At 51.0% G+C, this 18,792-nt stretch overlaps 1 protein-coding gene across 1 annotated transcript in view; it reads right to left on the bottom strand.

Moving 5' to 3' along the window:
* Positions 1–9,025: 9,025 nt before the first annotated feature.
* Positions 9,026–18,792, bottom strand: part of EHD4 (EH domain containing 4) — a 93,640-nt gene continuing 83,873 nt past the window's right edge. Inside the window, exons 5-6 of the mRNA XM_049781554.1 lie at positions 17,473–17,637; positions 9,026–9,806 (exon numbers count right to left, since the gene is read on the bottom strand). Of these exons, the coding sequence (XP_049637511.1) occupies positions 9,270–9,806; positions 17,473–17,637 (702 nt within the window). The 3' untranslated portion in view covers positions 9,026–9,269. The remainder of the gene's footprint in view (positions 9,807–17,472; positions 17,638–18,792) is intronic.

Genomic DNA, 18,792 nt, shown 5'->3' with positions numbered 1-18,792 from the left:
ATTTCCACAGAACCTCTCAGCAGGTGGCTGGCTGTTCACCGAGGCACTCAGATTCCCATCCTCTCTGTGGATTCTGAGGTCTCAGGAAGCTGCTGCTCTGTGGAACAACTCAGGCCCTGGAGCCCACCCCGTCTGGCTAGTGTGGGACCCAGGAGACCTGGTGTCTTTTTTTTGGTGATCACCCACCTGGTGATGCTCAGGGGTTACTCCTGGCTATGTGCTCAGAAATTGCTCCTGGCTTGGGGGACCATATGGGACCATATGCAAGGGATCAAACTGCGGTCTGTCCTAGGTCAGCCACTTACAAGGCAAACACCCTACCACTGCGCCACCACTCGCCCCGAGACCTGGTGTCTTGGACTGTGAGTGTGTGGTTAGTGATCAGAGCTCAGCCAGTATAGAGTTGCATGCTTCGAGGTTTGCACTGCACCAAGAGAGACAGATGGAGAAGGAGAGAAAGACTTCTGACCCACTGGGCTCTGCGAGTGAAGATGGCTGTGGCCATCTCACACAGTCTCACACACACACTGTCACTGACGCACTCACTGACCCTCCAGTCCCCAAATGATTACAACAGGTCCTGCAGGCTGCAGGAGGCCTTCCTGCTCCCAAGAGGTGGGGATGGGTGGGGAGGCCTCAGGCAACTTGACTCTGCTCTGCATCATTCTGGGGGCATGCACCCCTGGGGCATCAGAGCAGCGGCTTTGTTCTTTGCCTCCCACTGGAGCAGCTGTTTGAGGAGTCCCTGATTGGAAGACAGTGCTCCCTCACTTAGCCTGCTGCAGGACACCCTCCCTCTCCCCAGATCTGCAGGAGCCCACCCCCAGCTTCTCCTTGGCCTCCTGGGGGTAGACAGGCTGCATTAGACTTTGCCTGTAGGCTCAAACCAGGCAGCCCTCCCAGCCCCCTGCTTCGTAAACTGTAGGTTGCAACACTTTCTAAGGTTGCATACTGAATATGTCAGGGTACTGAAATTTAGTCTGAAAAGTAAACATGATTTATTAGCAATGTTTGATTTACAGATCTATTTTGTATTTGTATTTGTTTTTGTTTTGTTTTGGGGCCACACCTGGCGGCACTCTTGGCTCTGGGCTCAGAAATCGCTCCTGGGACCAAATGGGATGCCAGGATTTGTACCACCATCCATCCTGGATCGGCTGCATGCAAGGCAAATGCCCTACTGCTGTGTTCTAAGCCTACAAACCTATTTTGTACCTAGATACCTGGTGTCACATCAGCATTTCTTGTTTAAAGGTTTGGAGATGGAAAGTGAAGAAGAAGCCCTGCTGGGGAGACAAGTTCTCCCTGACCTCACTGCAGAAGACTGTCTCCACCAGGGGTGGTGAACAAGTTCGACACACAGCCAAAATTTTAAACTGTGAGAGTCAGAGAGCCACACCACCCAGTGACCTGCCAAAACAGACAAACACTCACACAAAAGCATATAATTTTAACAATAATATATTAGACACATATTGCATTTTGCCATTTTGAGTGAGGGTAAAAATCCTGTTCGCCACCCCTGGTCCATCATGGTCACCCATCTGTGGTTCCCAGGTCTCCCCTTAAAAACTCTGCAGCTCCCCCCACCTCAGGTTTCTCACTCCCAGGGCACACTAGCTGCCTGCCATATAGGACCCTCCAGAGTCCAGTATTGATGAATTGGTGTTGCAAACCAGGTCCACTGGCCAGAGGCCCCAAAGGCTGCAGCTTCTCAGCAGCACCCACAGTCTCCATCCCAGTTTCCAGCCTGCCCTGTTCCTCGTGCCTCAGTCTCCTGTGCGTGCCTCCTCTTTACTCACTGTAGCGATGGGTAGTGAGTAGATGGGCCCCGAAGGCAGACGGGGTGACTGTGGTACCAGTGGCCTTGTGGACCCCTTTTGGGGCTTTGCTGCTCAGGAAGGAGCCTCACTCTTCACAGTGGCAGGAGATGCTGTGGGAAGGCTTGAGAATGGGGGACAGGCTCTAGAGCTGCTAGGAGTGTTGTGGGGGGGGGCTAGAGAGGTTGAGCCACCCTAATTAGTGCTGCTTTCAGAACTCCTGGTTCAACTCTCAGGGACCACTTCTGGGCCCTAAGCAGAGCTTGGATTACAGTGGGAAGGAAAGGGGGATGGAATGGCCTGATTATAGGGTTCATCAAGAGGCCTAGGCTTTGGGCCCAGCAGTGTGTCCTTCCTCGGTTCTGGTTTTCTTCATCTGGAAAAACCAGTGCCACTAGAGATGCAGAGGCTCAAAGACTTGGGTGGGAAGGCACTTTTTGGGCCACACCTGTTATTGTGGCTCCGAGCTCTGGAATTATTCCTAATGATTCAGTGGAACCATACAGGATATCGAGGATTGAATTTGGGTCAGCTGCATGCAAGTCAAGTGCCCTACCCTCTACGAGAGTCCTGGCCTGACAAGGTATCTTTGTAAGCCACAAAGCACCTGATAGAGGCTTCCTCACCTCTGCTTGTTCCTCTGTGGAACCCAGGCCCACTGTGCTTGGGTACCTCACATAGGTTAGGTGAGAGCACCCCTCTGCCTCCCAAAGTGGGGGACCAACCAGAAAGTACCCTGTGGCCTCCGTTACCCCTCCCCCAACTTCCTGCCTGTCCCACCTTCCAGGTGAGACCCACCCACAGCTGGAGGGGTCTGTGGTTGCTAATTAAGGGGTTGGGAGGAGAGTGGGAGAGAGAGATCCAACAGGACCAAAGGTGGTCCCCTGTGCCTGTCAGGAGCTATTTTCTGAGCAGACAGCCAGGAGTAACCCCTGAGCACCGCAGGGTGTGACCCAAAAAAAAGAAAAAAAAGAAAAAAAAAAAGAAAGCTTAGCTTAGGGGTGGGAGAGATAGCATGGAGGTACCGTGTTTGCCTAGCATGCAGAAGGACGGTGGTTGGAACCCCGGCATCCCATATGGTCCCCATATGCCAGGATTGATTTCTGACATAGAGCCAGGAGTAACCTCCGAGTACTAAGGGGTGTGACCCAAAACCAAAAAAAAAAAAAAAAAAAAAAAAAGAAAAGAAAAGAAAGAAAGCTTAGCTTAGAGGCCATGTGAAAAATATGAATGAGAAATATGAACATGGTGATTAGGACTTTGTAATAAAGCTGGATGTCTCCTGAAACTTCAACTGACTACCTGTGGATCATTTCTTTGACGGCACCCTGCATCTACAGATTTGCCGGCTGAAAGGGCTGCAGGTGCTGGGCCACGCCAAGAAAGGCCTCATCACCTCCACACTACTAGGGCTTTATAATTAATAATTAATACAGGGACCGGAGAGATAGCATGAAGGTAAAGCATTTGCCTTGCTTGCAGAAGGACGGTGGTTCGAATCCCGGCATTCCATATGGTCCCCTAGCGACTGCCATTTCTGAGCTTAGAGCCAGGAGTGACCCCCAAACCAAAATAAATAATTAATACAACACCTTCCATCCTCCCTCAGCCTCAGGGAAACAGAGTGAGAGGTGTCAGGGCTGCCCAAATGAGTGGGCTCCCCTGTGTGTGCTGGGGTTGGGGCTCTCAGTCAGCCTTCCATACAACCCTCCCCTGCCAGAGAAGCCACGGCATGCAGGTGGTGCCACAACAGACTCAGAACCTCCTTTGCTTCTGCCTGGGGGCCCAGAGATATGGGGGCAGGCCAAGTGGATGGGCCAACACCATCTCTCTCACTACCAATCACCCAACCTACACCCCACCCCTACCCCAATCCCCACTTCTGGATCCTGAAGGAGAGCTTCCTCCAGTGGCAGAATTGGGGCCTGCCTGGCTGCAGGAAGGCCTTGGTTGGGCATTTCAGCCTCCTCCCCTGCAGCAGCCTCTGCCTCTGCTTCCAGGTGGCCATCAGTGCCTGTTCATGCTGGCCCAGGAACGTCACCTCCTGGGATTCCAGAAAGCATAAGGCTGTCCTGGTTTGGCTGTGAGCCTCTAGGACAACAGGCAAAAGGTCAGAGACTGTGTGCTCAACCCCCTTGCCTCGATGGTCATTCATTAGGAGCTCTGACAGCAGATGACTCCACGGTGTAAATCCATGTCAAACCGAGTCCCTGAAGGTTCCCTGTTCCCCGACCCTCCCTTTCTGGAGCCTCATAGTCCAGCCCACAATCCACCCCACTCTCTGCTGCTGCAGGTCCTCACCCTTGCTCCCTGCACAGCTCAGCCTGGATTCCTCTGCCTGCAAAAGTGGCCCTAAACTCTCCCGAAGTAAGCTGTACGAGGCCTATGCCTGGGGTCTGGGCCTCAACTCGCTGGCCACTCACTCCTGTACTGCTTGAGCTGTGCCAGCAGCATCTGCATTTGGGTTTGCAGGGATGGACCTTCTATTGCCGCTCCGCTCCCTGGCTATGTGAGTTAGGGAGAGCTGGGGTGCTGTGAGTAGTATGAGGGGCTCCCTCCTGGGAGAATGTGGGAGTGTGCATTGAAAATGTGGCTTGGGGGACCTCCAGCTGCTGCTCTCCGGGCCTTCTTCTTGGTGGTTCTGGTCCTCTTGTGCGATTTCCTGTTTTGTTTTAATTATCAAATCATAGTGATAGTTACAGTTGTTTATGATTGAGTTTCAGTAATACAATGCTTGAGCACCCATCCCTTCTTCACCACTGTCCGTCCACACTTCCTGCCACTAGTGGCTCCGGTTTCCTCCTGCCTCCCAGTCTGCCTCGATGGCTGACATTCTTCCCTTTCTCTCTGTCTCTCTGTCTTGTCTTGTCTCTCTCTCTCTCCCCCCTTTCTTTCAGGCATTGTAGTTTGCAATACTGTTACTGAAGGGGTATCGTGCATATCAGTTTACCTCCTTTCAGCACCCAGTTCTTGCCCAGAGTGATCACTTCCCAGTATCACTGTCACTTCTCTGTCCTAACCCATCTCCCCGCTTTGCCATGTCCTCTGTTGAGGGTCGAGCGCCACCTAGGGGCCACACTTTGACTTGCCTCAACCTGGCGTCACAGGCTCACAGGCCTCTCCAGAAACGGTTTAGGCCACCCCTACCCTGGGTGAGATGCAGTATGAGGTGGGACTCACAGGGACAGAATACAGACCGGACACACCCTCTCCCAGTTCCTGTACCCCATTGAAAGGGATTCCCGCTTTCTTCCTGAGACCCTGGGCATGCAGTCATTTGAGAACCAGATTCAGTGTGAGAAAGGGGATGATTTTCCCGCATTTATTGATCCGTAGGTGGCATCTTTGACAGCACCAAACACGATTACAAAAAAATAGAAGCATTGTGTATTAACTGCATTGGCTGACATGTAACTTGATACACTTTTTTTTTGGTTTTTGGGTCACACCGGCAGTGCCCAGGGGTTACTCCTGGCTCTATGCTCAGAAATCGCCCCTGGCAGGCACAGGGGACCATATGGGATGCTGGGATTCGAACCACTGTCCTTCTGCATGCAAGGCAAATGCCCTACCTTCATGCTATCTCTCCAGCCCCTTAATACACTTTTTCTTTTTTTTTTTTTGTCTTTGGGCCACACTCAGGGGTTGCTCAGAGTCTACTCCCTATGACCTATTTAGTGTCAGGGTTGGAACCTAGGCCTCTCTACATGTCAAGCACATGCTCTAGCCCTTTGATCTTTTAGTTTTTGGGCCACACCCGGTGACGATCAGGGGTTACTCCTGGCTTGGATGCCGGGGATCGAACCTCGGTGAGTCCTGGGTCAGCTGTGTGCAAGGCAAATGCCCTACTGCTGTGCTATCGCTCTGGTCCCTGCTCCAGCCCTTTGGGATGGGTAACATGGTAGGATCTAAGTTGAGGTTCACATACACTGAATACACTCAGTTTCTCTTTCCAAAGAATATCACTTGTCTGTTCCATCCCACAGAGGAAGTAAAGTGTGTCTGTTCATGTTCTTTCTCAGGTGCAGTTTGTCTGGGCTGTTCATTTCTCGAGGAATAATGAAGGTGCCTCATTGCAATGAGAAAGGTCCAGGTGGTGATTGTCTTACCCTGGTATCAGGCCCACATGCTCTTAGGCATGCCTGGACAAGCAGTCCCAGGATGTGACAGCTTCCTAAAGTTCAGTCCCTGGGGGAGGTGCCGCAGCCTCAAGCCCAGAGGCCAGGGAGCTGTACAGAGATCAGTGTAAGGTTTGGGGAATGTTTGGTTCTGTCTACAGGAATGGCCAGCTCTGGAACACAGTGCATGTTGCAAGAACCCACACACGAGGCTGGGTGGGACAGCACCTACTAGGTACAGGGCAGATCTGGGGACCTCATCAGCAGGGTAACCATCAGAAGCTGACTTTGGGAGGAGTAGATGGAAGTTTCCATTCCCCCACCAACTTGCAGAAGTTGGTGCTAATACAAGATGTCATGTGCTGTGAAGAAAATCATCTTTTTTTTTTTTGTTGTTTGGTTTTTGGGCCACACCCGGTAACGCTCAGGGGTTACTCCTGGCTATGTGCTCAGAAGTTGCTCCTGGCTTGGGGGACCATATGGGACACCGGGGGATCGAACCGCGGTCCGTCCTAGGCTAGCGCAGGTAAGGCAGGCACCTTACCTTTAGCGCCACCGCCCAGCCCCAGAAAATCATCTTGAACCTCAGGATCTTGCTTGCTAGGAGTTTCCTGATTTTCTTTCTTTTTTTTTTTTTTTGGTTTTTTGGGTCACACCCGGCGGTGCTCAGGGGTTACTCCTGGCTGTCTGCTCAGAAATAGCTCCTGGCAGGCATGGGGGACCATATGGGACACCGGGATTCGAACCAACCACCTTTGGTCCTGGATCGGCTGCTTGCAAGGCAAACGCCGCTGTGCTATCTCTCCGGGCCCAGTTTCCTGATTTTCTACTTGACCTGCTTGCACATGCCCCAACCTGTCCATCTGAGGAGGGTGCTTGTCCACACATTAGTGTGGTGTAGGAAATGCAGCATAGCCAAGCTGAACTGATGCAGGAGGAGGGCTGAGACCTTCTACCGTGCACTGGATTGTGGAGAAACAGGTGTTTTGGCTCCAGATTCAAACTCTGTATGGGCCTGGGCCTCACTGGCTACAACCCCAGGCCTCTTCTAATTTTTCAGGATGAATGACTTCATGTGCTGAGAGAAAGATGTGAATGGGTAGGTTTCCTTTCCTTTCCAGAAATCATTAGGACCCAGTAGGGCAAGGATTTGGCTGCCAGAGATCCTCCAAATCCAGGAATGGGATGAGCATAGTGCCTGAGAAATCTCCAACCTACAGCTCCTCTAACAGGCAAAACCTGGCCAGGTCACCATACAGACAAATGAACGCATGTCAGAGGACACACCTGTAAAGGTGTGTATTTGTCTCTATTTTATATAGGGTAACTGAATGAGTTAAGACACACATAACTCTGGTGGGAAATCAGCTGGCATGCGCAATCTAACCCCCAGACACCCATCTCTATCCCCTGCTCACCACACACCCCTGTCCTATGCCATCACACTTGGGTCCCATTGGTTACAGCTACTTGTTTATGTTGCATGTCACAGAGTTGCAATCAGACACAATTCTTTCTCTAAGCATCTAATAAATTCAAGCATGCTCATGTGAAGATTAAAAAAAGCCAGTATATATTTATTCTTTTAAAGCTAGATTAAGAAGGCGTGAGAGTGAGGAGGCTGGTGCGTGGCTAAAAAATGTTTTCAGAGTTTTCCTCTTGATGCTAAACAGTGTTGGTCTGTGTAAGGCTCAGGCAAGGCCTGGATCTCATTCATATCATTGTGCAGGGACAGTGGAGGTACCTGCACCCCACACTGGCACCCCTACTCAGTGAGTGAGAGTGGGTGAGCAGTCACTGATACAGGCCTGGACAGGGCAGAGCAGCAGAGCCTGCAGGGATATGTGGAAGGAAACAGTATGGAGTCAAAATCCATGTGTGCCCTAAGGAAGGGCTTCCGTAGTGGGCAGAGTTTTTGAAAGAAAAGTTTCTGACTTCAGTTCCACACTGTTTCTGAGGAAAGGCTTTCAGCCTGTAAGAAAACGAATCTGGGCAAAATGAAACATCTAACCTCACCCCCCAAATTAAAATAAATAAAAGCCAGACAAACCAAAAACCAGTATCTAGGTAAGTGAACTTATTTCTTTCCCCTGACAGCCTAGGGCAGGCCACAGGGACACACTCTTCTGCACCTAGACACATTCCTGCTGAATTCAAAGTCAGCTACTGACTACAAAGGTAGGGCACCACCTCTCCTCCTGACTGTGGCTTAGTATGAGAAACAGACTCTACTGCGCAGGCAGAGCAGGACGGAAAGCTGAACCTCAGATCGCAGTCAGACTGGGAGTGAGTTAGCACAGCAGTGTCTTGCCAGAGACGAGTGAATGAAGGTGTGAGGGCTTCAAATGCCTGCTCAGATGCTGCTCTGCTGGGGGTAAGGGTCATTGGTGGGAAGGTCAGAGGTGGGGGATGCAGATGGGGTGATGGGGTGGGGTGTCCTGTCACACTTGCAGACATCAGTGTCTTCTCTTTGGCAGATGGTTTGGAGAGGACAGAGAACCTCTCTGCTTCAGCCCCCTAATCCACAAGGAGCTGGCAGGAAACGAAGATCATCTCTGCATCTTCCTGTGCTTCTGAGGGGCAGACTGGGAACAGACAGGCTGATGAGGCTTGGAGACTGCTAGTGCCCCTTGAGCCTCTGAGATGCCACCCTGTCTCTCCAGACTCTTTTTTTTTTTTTTTGGTTTTTGGGCCACACCCGGTAACGCTCAGGGGGTACTCCTGGCTATGTGCTCAGAAGTTGCTCCTGGCTTGGGGGACCATATGGGACACCGGGGGATTGAACCGCGGTCCGTCCAAGGCTAGCGCAGGCAAGGCAGGCACCTTACCTTTAGCGCCACCGCCCGGCCCCTCCAGACTCTCTTTATTTTTTTTTTATTTATTTTTTTTTTTGGTTTTTGGGCCACACCCTGTGACGCTCAGGGGTTACTCCTGGCTATGCGCTCAGAAGTTGCTCCTGGCTTCTTGGGGGACCATATGGGACGCCGGGGGATCGAACCGCGGTCCGTCCTAGGCTAGCGCAGGCAAGGCAGGCACCTTACCTCCAGCGCCACCGCCCGGCCCCCAGACTCTCTTTAGACAAGAGCCCTTTCACCTCAACCCTTTTACCTTCCTCACTCCCTCCCCTCCAAGCTTTGAAAGGAAACAGGAACTGCAGGGGTGAGAGGACCCTTGCCTAGTGTCCAGTGTCTGCCCTCTCCAGTCTATGGACAGGGAAACTGAGGCACAGAGCGGCAGTGCTCGGCCCAGGGTCACTCTGGGCAGAACGTGTGGCAGAGTGGCCTCTAGGTCCTGGTCCCCCCATCCCCACCCATGCTGCCTCCCCAAGCCCTCAGTCGGCCTTGGGCAGAGACTTCCTGTGGGAGGGGGGCACAAGGTGTGGGGGCAGGCTGTTGGGCAGCTCGTAGCCATCTAGCTTGATCTTGATAAGGTGCTTGGCCAGCGCGAACTCCTCCTCGTCCAGCATGCCATCAGAGTCACAGTCGGCCAGCTTCCAGATCTTGCCCAGCACACTGTTGGGCAGCTTGGAAGTGACCATCTCCTTCTTGGCGTTCACCCCTGAGATCTTGCCGTTGACTGGGGACAGGGTGTAGAAGAGCTCGTCATAGACCGGCTTGTCTTTGGCCACCACCCACTCCTCCTCGTCGGCCCCCTCCTTGGCCCCCTCTCCGTAGCCCTGGTTGAAGGGGCCTTCAGCGGTGCCGTCGAAGGCGCCGCCCTGCACCAGCTGCGTGGGCATGTTGGTCTCCTCCTGGCTGATGAGATTCATGAGGGAAGAGATCTTGTTGGTCAGCATGTGATCCACCGCCTCGATGAGCTTCGGCTTCAGCGAGTGGAATTTGGTGAAGTCATAGTTCTCCAGCTGCTCCTGTGGGGGACACGCATGACTAAGCAGGAGGCCAGGAGGGAGAGGAGCTGGCTGGCCTAGTTTGGCTCAACAACAAAGGAAGGTTTGGTGGTTGTTGTTGTCTGTTTTGCTTTGTTTGGGAGCATACCCACTGTGGTCAGGGCCAACTCCTGGCTCTGGGCTCAGAAATCATTCCTGGAAGTGCTCAGGGAACCACAGGGGGTGCCAGGGATCAAACTTAGATTGGCCACATGGAAAACACATGGACTACTCACTGTATTATTACTCAGTTCTAGGAAGGTTATTTAATTTTTTCCATGGTTTTTGGAACACATCTAGCAGTGTTCAGGGGACTATATGGGATGCCAGGGATCAAGCCCAGGTGCGTTATATGCAAGGCAAGTGCTCTATCTGTTGTATTATAGCCCTGACCCCAAATTTTTTTTTTTTAAATCAGCTACAATTGTAGTTTAGGAGCATCCTATATGGCTTACTGAGCACCACCAGGAATAACTCCTGAGTGTAGAGTCAGGAGTAACCTCTGAACATTGCCAGGTGTGGTCCCCAAACAACAACAACAACAAAACACAAATAAAAAAGGAAAATAATTAGGTTCTGGAATGTGGTTCAGCAGTAGAGTATGCAAAACACAGACACTGAACACACCCACACCCAGAGGTTGGTGCAATAGTATAATTAGTAGGTTGTTTGACTTGCACACAGCTGACCTGGATTCAGTCCCTAGCATGGTCCCCTGAGCCCTGTTCATAGTGATCCCCAAGTGCAAAGCCATGAGTAAGCCTTTAGCACTGCTAGGTGTGGACAAAACAAACAAGCAATCCCCCTCAAAACAATCATCTATAATCCCATAGCCCGGTAGTGCAGTCGCTTCTGCTAATATTTTTGGGAAAACATTTCTGTCTGTCTCTAACCACACTGTTTAATCAACCTGAATTTTAAAGAAATAATGTAGCAGCAGGCCAGAGAAATAGTACAGCGGTTTAAGTATTTACCTTGCAAGCATCCAACCTGCACTCGATCCATATAAGCTTGCATTGGCACTACATAAGTTTTCCTGAGCATTGCCAGGGGCTATTCCTGAGCACTACTGGTGTGGCCCCAAAGCCAACAAACAAAATAAAAAGTATAAGGGTCAGGAATGTGGCTCAAGTGGTCAAGAACATTCCTAGTATGGCAGAGCAGAGTGGGTAGGGTGCTTGCCTTGCATGTGTCTGACACAGGTTTGGTCCCAGTGTCCCATATGGTCCCACAGCACTGCCAAGAGAATTTCTGAGTGCAGAGTCAAGAGTAACTCCTGAGCATTGCTGAGCGTGACCTCAAAACAAAATAAAAACAAAACAAAAATTCCTAGTGTGGTATGTGAGGTCCTGAGTCTGAGCACTGTGGGCCCTCTTAGGACCATCAGGTATTCCCTCTGAGCACCACTGGGTGTATCCCCAGACAATGAAAAATAATGCATACCAATTTTCTATGCTATTCACTTTTCTTTTTGGTTTTTGGGCCACACTTGACGGTACTCAGAGGTTACTCCTGACTCTGTGCTCAAGAATCACTCCTGGGCCCGGAGAGATAGCACAGCGGTGTTTGCCTTGCAAGCAGCCGATCCAGGATCAAAGGTGGTTGGTTCGAATCCCGGTGTCCCATATGGTCCCCCGTGCCTGCCAGGAGCTATTTCTGAGCAGACAGCCAGGAGTAACCCCTGAGCACCACCGGGTGTGGCCCAAAAAACCAAAAAAAAAAAAAAAGAATCACTCCTAATAGGCTCGGGGGACCATATGGGATGCCTGGGGTCAAACCCAGCTTGGCTGCATGCAAGGCAAATGCCCTACTTGCTGTGCTATTGCTTCAGTCCCATTAATTTTTATATGGTATGCTATATAATCATTTATATATAAAATATATAAATATACATCTTTTATATAATTTTTATATAATCTTGTTCTGTCCTTTTGGGGGGGGTATTTTTGAGTCAAGCTCAGCAGTGCTTCAAGGTAGCTCAAGGGTCACTCCTGGCAGTATTTGGGGGAATGTGTGGTGGTGGGAATGAAAGCTGGACCTCCCACACACAAGGCCAGGTTCAGTTATGATGTCATCTCTCTGCCCTATGGCTCTGCATAGCCATACCCTGGAGATGGGCCATTCTTCCTGTGCCAGCCTATTTTTCCTGGGAAGCCTCCCTGGACTCTGGGATGTACTGAGAGGAACCTTCCCTGTTGCTCTTTGGAGATGAGCATGTTTCCTGGGGGAGGAGATATAGGCCATATCGTCCCTCCAAAGGCTTCACTTCTCAGGGCCTGATGCTTGGCCAGGCTGGTGGCAGCCAGGTGATGCCAACCTGGTTTCTCAAGCACTTGCCACTTTGCAAGACTTGCACCCTCATGGATGGGCCAGTAGGCCAGCCTGGGTCAATCAATGGCCAGCAGAGCGGCCAGCATGGGGCTTCTGCTGCTCACACTGTGACTACTCAGAGGACTTAGTGGGGCCAGCTGAGCAGGAGGGCAGCCACCAACACAGACATCTGAGTATTGCTGGTCAACAAGCTTGGGCTCTGCAGCATGTATGGACACCTACTTGGTGTCTTTGGAATGAGCCGAAGATCTTAGCACAAAGAGCTGCTGTGTCCGGCTCAGTGGAGAAAGGAGGCGGTGGCCGCCCAAATGTTCCAGCCATTTGAGGGGCTGGATTCTGGATTCAGTAGCAGCCGGGGAGAGGCTTAAACTCTCCAGGGGTGGGGAAGGAGAAGTTCTCATAGAAGAAACAAGCATTAGTCACATCCCCAATATCCCTCCACCTCTAAGTCTGACCAGGAGGCTGGAGTTTGAGGTAAATCATCTCCAGTCCTGCCCTCTGCCAAGGTGTCTCCAAAGTGAAAGTCTTATGTTGAAATTGTGGCCTCAGGAGTACTAACAGGAATATCTCTAGTCACTGCACCACACCCACCTCCATACAGCCCGGGTTTCTTTGGGGCTTACTACTAGTTTCGTGCTCAGGGGTTGCTTCTGTTAGTTTTCAGAAAACCATATGGGGTGCCAAGATGTGAATTCAGGAGTCAGCAGTGTGTAAGGCAAGAACCTTACCCACAGTAAGCCCCATCAGTATAATGTTTTTATGGAGATGAATACAAATTGGGTAATTTGAAGATTTATATTGTCAATTGAGTCCATCAATCCTCAGGCCCAGTACTAGAACTGCTCTTCCCAAAGGCAAAGCTCCCTTTCTATCCCACTCTGCTCTTTCTGCCCCTTACTCCCATGATGCCCAGAGTATTTTCCAGTCAAGAGAGGGGCTGAGCACACAGGCTGTGCTGCCCTCTGCCGCTGAAACAATGCTAATGCATGGTTGCGAGGTGGGGTGGGGATGGAGCCGAACTCTCTTCTACTCAGAGGGAGGCTCTGTGATGATGTCCCCTTCATTCTGCATTGGAGGAAGGCAGACCCCTTCCAGCAGCCCCAGGCAGTACTGGAACAAGAAATTTTCAGGATAGATTTGATTATTACCATAGCTAAGAGCTATCCCGAACAATTTGGTTCACCAGAGCACTGGGAAATCAGAGACTTAAAACGGGCCTTAGGGGCCAGAGACAGTGACTGACTCGGGTTCGATTTCCAGTATCCCACATGGTCCCCCGAGAACTTCCAAGAGTGACTCCTGAGCATCCCTGGGTGTGGTCTCCGCCAAGAAAGGCTAAAGAGATGGTACATAGAGGCTGGAGAGTCTGCTTTGCATGCAGGAATCCAGAGTTTGATCTTGGCACTCCCGGGTCTCCTGAGCACTAATGGGCAAACTGAAAAACTGAAAAACAAGGAAAAAGAAACACAAGAAACTAAAACATAAGAGCTGGCATTGGGTCACTGCTGGCATGACCCAAGAAATACACACCTGGGTTGCATGCTGGGCCAGACATAGTCATTGTGTGGCTGAATGTGCTGGAGAGACTCTGGGTACCCTATGAGCTTACTCTTGCCCTTCCTCACAAGCCTTCTTAGGTGACAACGAACTAGCCAACAGGCTCTAGGCTGCCTGAAGGGACTGGGGTTCTGGGATCAGGGCTCAGTCCACTCCCTAGGACAGGGTTCTCAAACTTGTGGCCTGCAGGCTGTTTGTGGCCCTCCGTACAACATTTTGTGGCCCTGTCCTAGAGGAATCTTTTTTTTTTTGTTTTGTTTTGTTTTAGTTGTTTGGGTCACACCCCCCAATGTTCAAGGCTTACTACTGACTTTGCACTCAAGGATCACCCCAACTTTGCTTCCTGCGGCCCCCAGGTAAATTGAGTTTGAGACCCCTGCCCTAGGAGGAATCCTCATCTGCTTCATAGGTTGGCTCTGGCAGTTAGTCAGGTCTGAAAAATCATGCCTATGACTTCTCTCAGCCCGTTCTTAAAGTACCTGCTCTGGTGCTACAGCAATGGTCCAAGGGCAGGGTTTGCTGGCCCTCCAGCCTGAGGAGAAAATCCTGAACCATAGACTGTGTCCTCAAGTCCACACAGCACAGTCTCCAACCACACTAACAGTTAAATTGATATTGGGGGGATTTAGGAGGCACATCTGGTGATGTTCAGAAGTTACTCCTGACTCTGCACTCAGGTTATTCCTGGTGGTCTTGGGGAACCATATGGAGCACCAGGATCACAAGCAAGACAAGCACCCAACCCACTGTATGATTGCTTTGGTCCTAGTGGTTAATTTAAGGTTCACTATGAGGATGCAGTGCTGCTCAGGCCCTGTGGCCCTAGGATTACCCAGGATACCCCAGCAGTGTTTTTTTGGAGCCTTCAGGTTTAGGGCATGACATGGTGCTGGGGATTTAACAGGGGTCGTGTACCTTAACCCCCTATACTATATCTCCAGCTAGAGACAAGGATTCTTCTTTTTTCTTCTTCTTTTTATTTTGGTTTTTTTTTTTGGGCCATACTTGGTGATGCTCAGGGGTTATTCCTGGCTATGTGCTTAGAAATCGCTCCTGGAGGGGGCCGGGTAGGTGGCGCTGGAGGTAAGGTGTCTGCCTTGCAAGCGCTAGCCAAGGAAGGACCTCGGTTCGATCCCCCGGCGTCCCATATGGTCCACCCAAGCCAGGGGCGATTTCTGAGCACATAGCCAGGAGTAACCCCTGAGCGTCAAACGGGTGTGGCCCAAAAACCAAAAAAAAAAAAAAGAAATCGCTCCTGGCTTGGGGGACCATCAGGGACACCAGGGATCAAACCCAGGTCCATCCTGGGTCAGCCGTGTGCAAGGCAAACACCCTACCACTGCGCTATTGCTCCGGCCCCAAGGAGTCTTCTTTTTACTGCTTGTTTATGGTTCTTCCAGGGCCTTAGAACAGTGACTGGCCAGAGTAACCTCTGCTACTACTTCCTGGACAAACAAAGAAGAGAGTAGACCCTGGGCCGACGCAGACCCATCTGGCTCTGGCGACACCTAGAAAGGTTCAGGAGCTCCCAGAGTTGGCCAACTAAGTGTGCCAGGGACCCAAGGTGAGGTCTCTGGTACCCTGTTTTCTCCCCACAGAATGGACATCAGCCCCTGACAGCCCAAAGAACTAATGGGTACTGCAGAAGGAGAACAGAAACCTAAACTTTGTCCTCCTGAAAGAAAATCTGACAAGCAGGCAGGAGTGATAGCATAGCAGTAAGACATTTGCTTTGCACAAGGATGAACTCAGGTTTGATCCCCAGCATCCCATATGGTCCCCCAAGCCTGTCAGGAGTGACTTCTGAGTATAGAACCAGAAGGAACCCCTGAGCACCACCGGTTTTGGCCCACATAGAAACAAACAAAGAAAATCTGACAAACAAGCTGGGCTCCATGGGGGTGCACATACCATTCACATATGAGCCACCCCTGGGGCCTTCTTTCTCTTTTCCCACACCCTAGTGGTTCTCAGAGCTTTCTACCAGCTCTGCACAAAGGGATCACTCCTAGTGGGGCTTAGGGGACCTATGGGCTGCCAGGGATTGAACCTATGTCTGCTGTCAAGAGAAAGACAAGCACCTTACCCACTGTGCTATCAGTCTGAGCCCTAAATTAATTTCAGTGGCAGTGAAGCTACCTGTATCACATGTATCCAGCCGGAGCCCCATGACCCAATAGTCACTATGGCCACATTAAAGTCACTATGGCCTGGCTGGTGGACATTGTCTGCACCACCACCCTGTGGGCCCTGAACCTGGAAGCTCTCTGCTGAGCCCCAACCAGAGGCTTCCCACTTCCAGTCGCATATTTTATCTGCCTTTTTTTTTTAGGGGGGACAGGGGCATATTCAAGTCTGCTTGAGTGCTACACTAAGCTTAGTGGCTCCTAGGTGGCACAGGGGGGTAGGGACGGAATGCTGGGATGAAATTCAGGACCTTGACATGCAAGGCAGTGCCAGTATATGGCTGACATACTGGGCCCTGCTGCACATTTTTTGTTTGTTTGTTTGTTTTTGGGTCACACCTGGCAGCGCTCAGGAGTTATTCCTGGTTCTATGCTCAGGAATCACACCCTGGCAGGACAGAGGGCCATATGGGTTGCCGGGATTCGAACCAACCTCCATGCTATCTCTCTGGCCCCTGCACATTTTTTTTTGATTGTTTATTTTTTGTTTTTGTTTTTGGGTCACACCCGGGCAGTGCTCAGGGGTTACTCCTGGATCTATGCTCAGAAATCACTCCTGGCAGGCTCGGGGGACCATATGGGATGCCGAGATTCAAACCACCGATCTTCTGCATGCAAGGCAAACGCCTTACCTCCATGTTATATCTCTGGCCTCCTGCTGCACATTTTATTTATTTATTATTTATTTATTTATTTATTTAATTTTTTTGGTTTTTGGGCCACACCCGGCGGTGCTCAGGGGTTACTCCTGGCTGTCTGCTCAGAAATAGCTCCTGGCAGGCACGGGGGACCATATGGGACACCGGGATTCGAACCAACCACCTTTGGTCCGGGATCAGCTGCTTGCAAGGCAAACACCGCTGATGCTGCACATTTTTTTTTTTTTTTTTTTTTGTGGTTTTTGGGTCACACCCGGCAGTGCTCAGGGATTATTCCTGGATCCAGGCTCAGAAATTGTTCCTGGCAGGCACGGGGGACCATATGGGACGCCGGGATTCGAACCGATGACCTCCTGCACGAAAGGCAAATGCCTTACCTCCATGCTATCTCTCCGGCCCCGATGCTGCACATTTTAAAGGTCTCTTAATTCTGTGCTCTCCTGTGGCTCAGGGTAGGGGATGTTGAGGGGACAGGGGTCCTGAAGAGTAGCCAGGAGCGAGGTATTTTTGCTTGATATATGAAGTATTTGTTGTGTATGTGTGTGTGTGTGTGTGTGTTTAATTAGGCCACAACGAGCAGTGCTTAAGGCTTCTCACTCAGGGATACTTCTAGGGGGTCCTCAGGGGAACATGCAGTGCTGGGGATTGAACCCAGATAGGTCCTGTGCAAGACAATTGCCTTGCCCACTGTACTATAGCTCTGGTCTCTGATCAGCTAATGTTTTCTCATACAAGCTTTGTTCATTTGTTGAAATATGTCCCCTTTTTATATACATGATGGTATGGGGGAATTTCTGCACCACTGACAGGAGCCTGGTTTCGGGGGTCATGGAGAGGGGCATGCATCTTTCTCCTGGCCAGGGCTGCTGTGTCCACCCTTTGCCCCCAGGCCAGCACCCGCTGAGTCAACAGTACCTGCATGATCTTGACCTCGGGGAAGTCACCTGCGGAAATCTGGTACTCGCGCTGCAGCTGGATGTAGATCTCTGGCAGCCGGCTAATGAGCTCTCGCTTCTTGTTCTCCTTCCCGAACATGCTCGGCATCTCCTTCTTCAGGTGGCTGATGATGTAGGCGTGCACCTGGTGGGGCACACAGATGTCAGTGAAGACATGCCCTATGCAGAAGGCCATATAGTCTCACAAGTCCTCCAGGAGTGATTCCTAAGCTCAAAGCCAGGTACCCCTGATCACCAATGGGTATGGCCCAATTCCCTCAAAGAAAGAAGGCAGACATTTTTTTTAATTGTTGTTTTTGGGCCACACCCAGTAGCACTCAGGAGTTACTCCTGGCTATGGACTCAGAATCATTCCTAGCAGGCTTGGGAGACCCTATGGGATGCTTGGGATCAAACCCAGGTCTGTCCTGGGTCATCTGTGTGCAAGGCAAATGACCTACTGCTGTGCTATCACTCTGGCCCCAAGAAGGCAGACTTTTGGGAGGTGATGAGTAATAGTTTTTCTAAAAGGGGTAGCAGGTAAAGTAGGTCTGGGGTTCTCAGTACTGGGAGGTGGCAAGTGACACTGGAAGCCTGAGCCAAGTATGACTGAGGTGAAGATTCTCATCAGCCCAGGGACAGCTGAAACTTGGGGTCTCTGCAGCTGGTGCCTGTCATTCTCTACAAGCGTGGCTGCCTGAGATCAATCTCTGGATGAGGGGCCCCGGTCCAATGAGCCCAGGACTGGGTCTGTCCCAAAATCTGGGGACCCTGCAGCAGGGCTCTGCCAATCATGCCTTCCCAAACAGCATCCCAACATTAATAAATGTGACTTTGGGGCCGGGCGGTGGCGCTAAAGGTAAGGTGCCTGCCTTGCCTGTGCTAGCTTTGGACGGACCGCGGTTCGATCCCCCGGTGTCCCATATGGTCCCCCAAGCCAGGAGCAACTTCTGAGCACATAGCCAGGAGTAACCCCTGAGCGTTACCGGGTGTGGCCCAAAAACCAAAAAAAAAAAAAAATAAATAAATGTGACTTTGTGGACTGAGCATCCCACAGAGCCACGTAGGAGTCAGGACAATAACTGAAATAAGAACAGATGAAAAGCAGAGAGGCAATTACTAAAAGAAAATGACCGGACAGTGGTGGAAAATGCTATTCCAGGAAACAGACTTCACTGTAACCTCGTGGAAGAGTGGAAATTTAATCAAGCGGGTGGGCAGGCGGGAGGCTGGTTGGGTCAGGCAACGGCCAAGCACATTGGGAAGGCCCTGGCTTGTCTCGGAACCACTTGCTCCTGTT

Source organism: Suncus etruscus, chromosome 10 (assembly GCF_024139225.1).
Source record: "Suncus etruscus isolate mSunEtr1 chromosome 10, mSunEtr1.pri.cur, whole genome shotgun sequence".
Taxonomy (NCBI): Eukaryota; Metazoa; Chordata; class Mammalia; order Eulipotyphla; family Soricidae; genus Suncus; species Suncus etruscus.
This window is presented reverse-complemented; position numbering and strand designations above follow the sequence as displayed.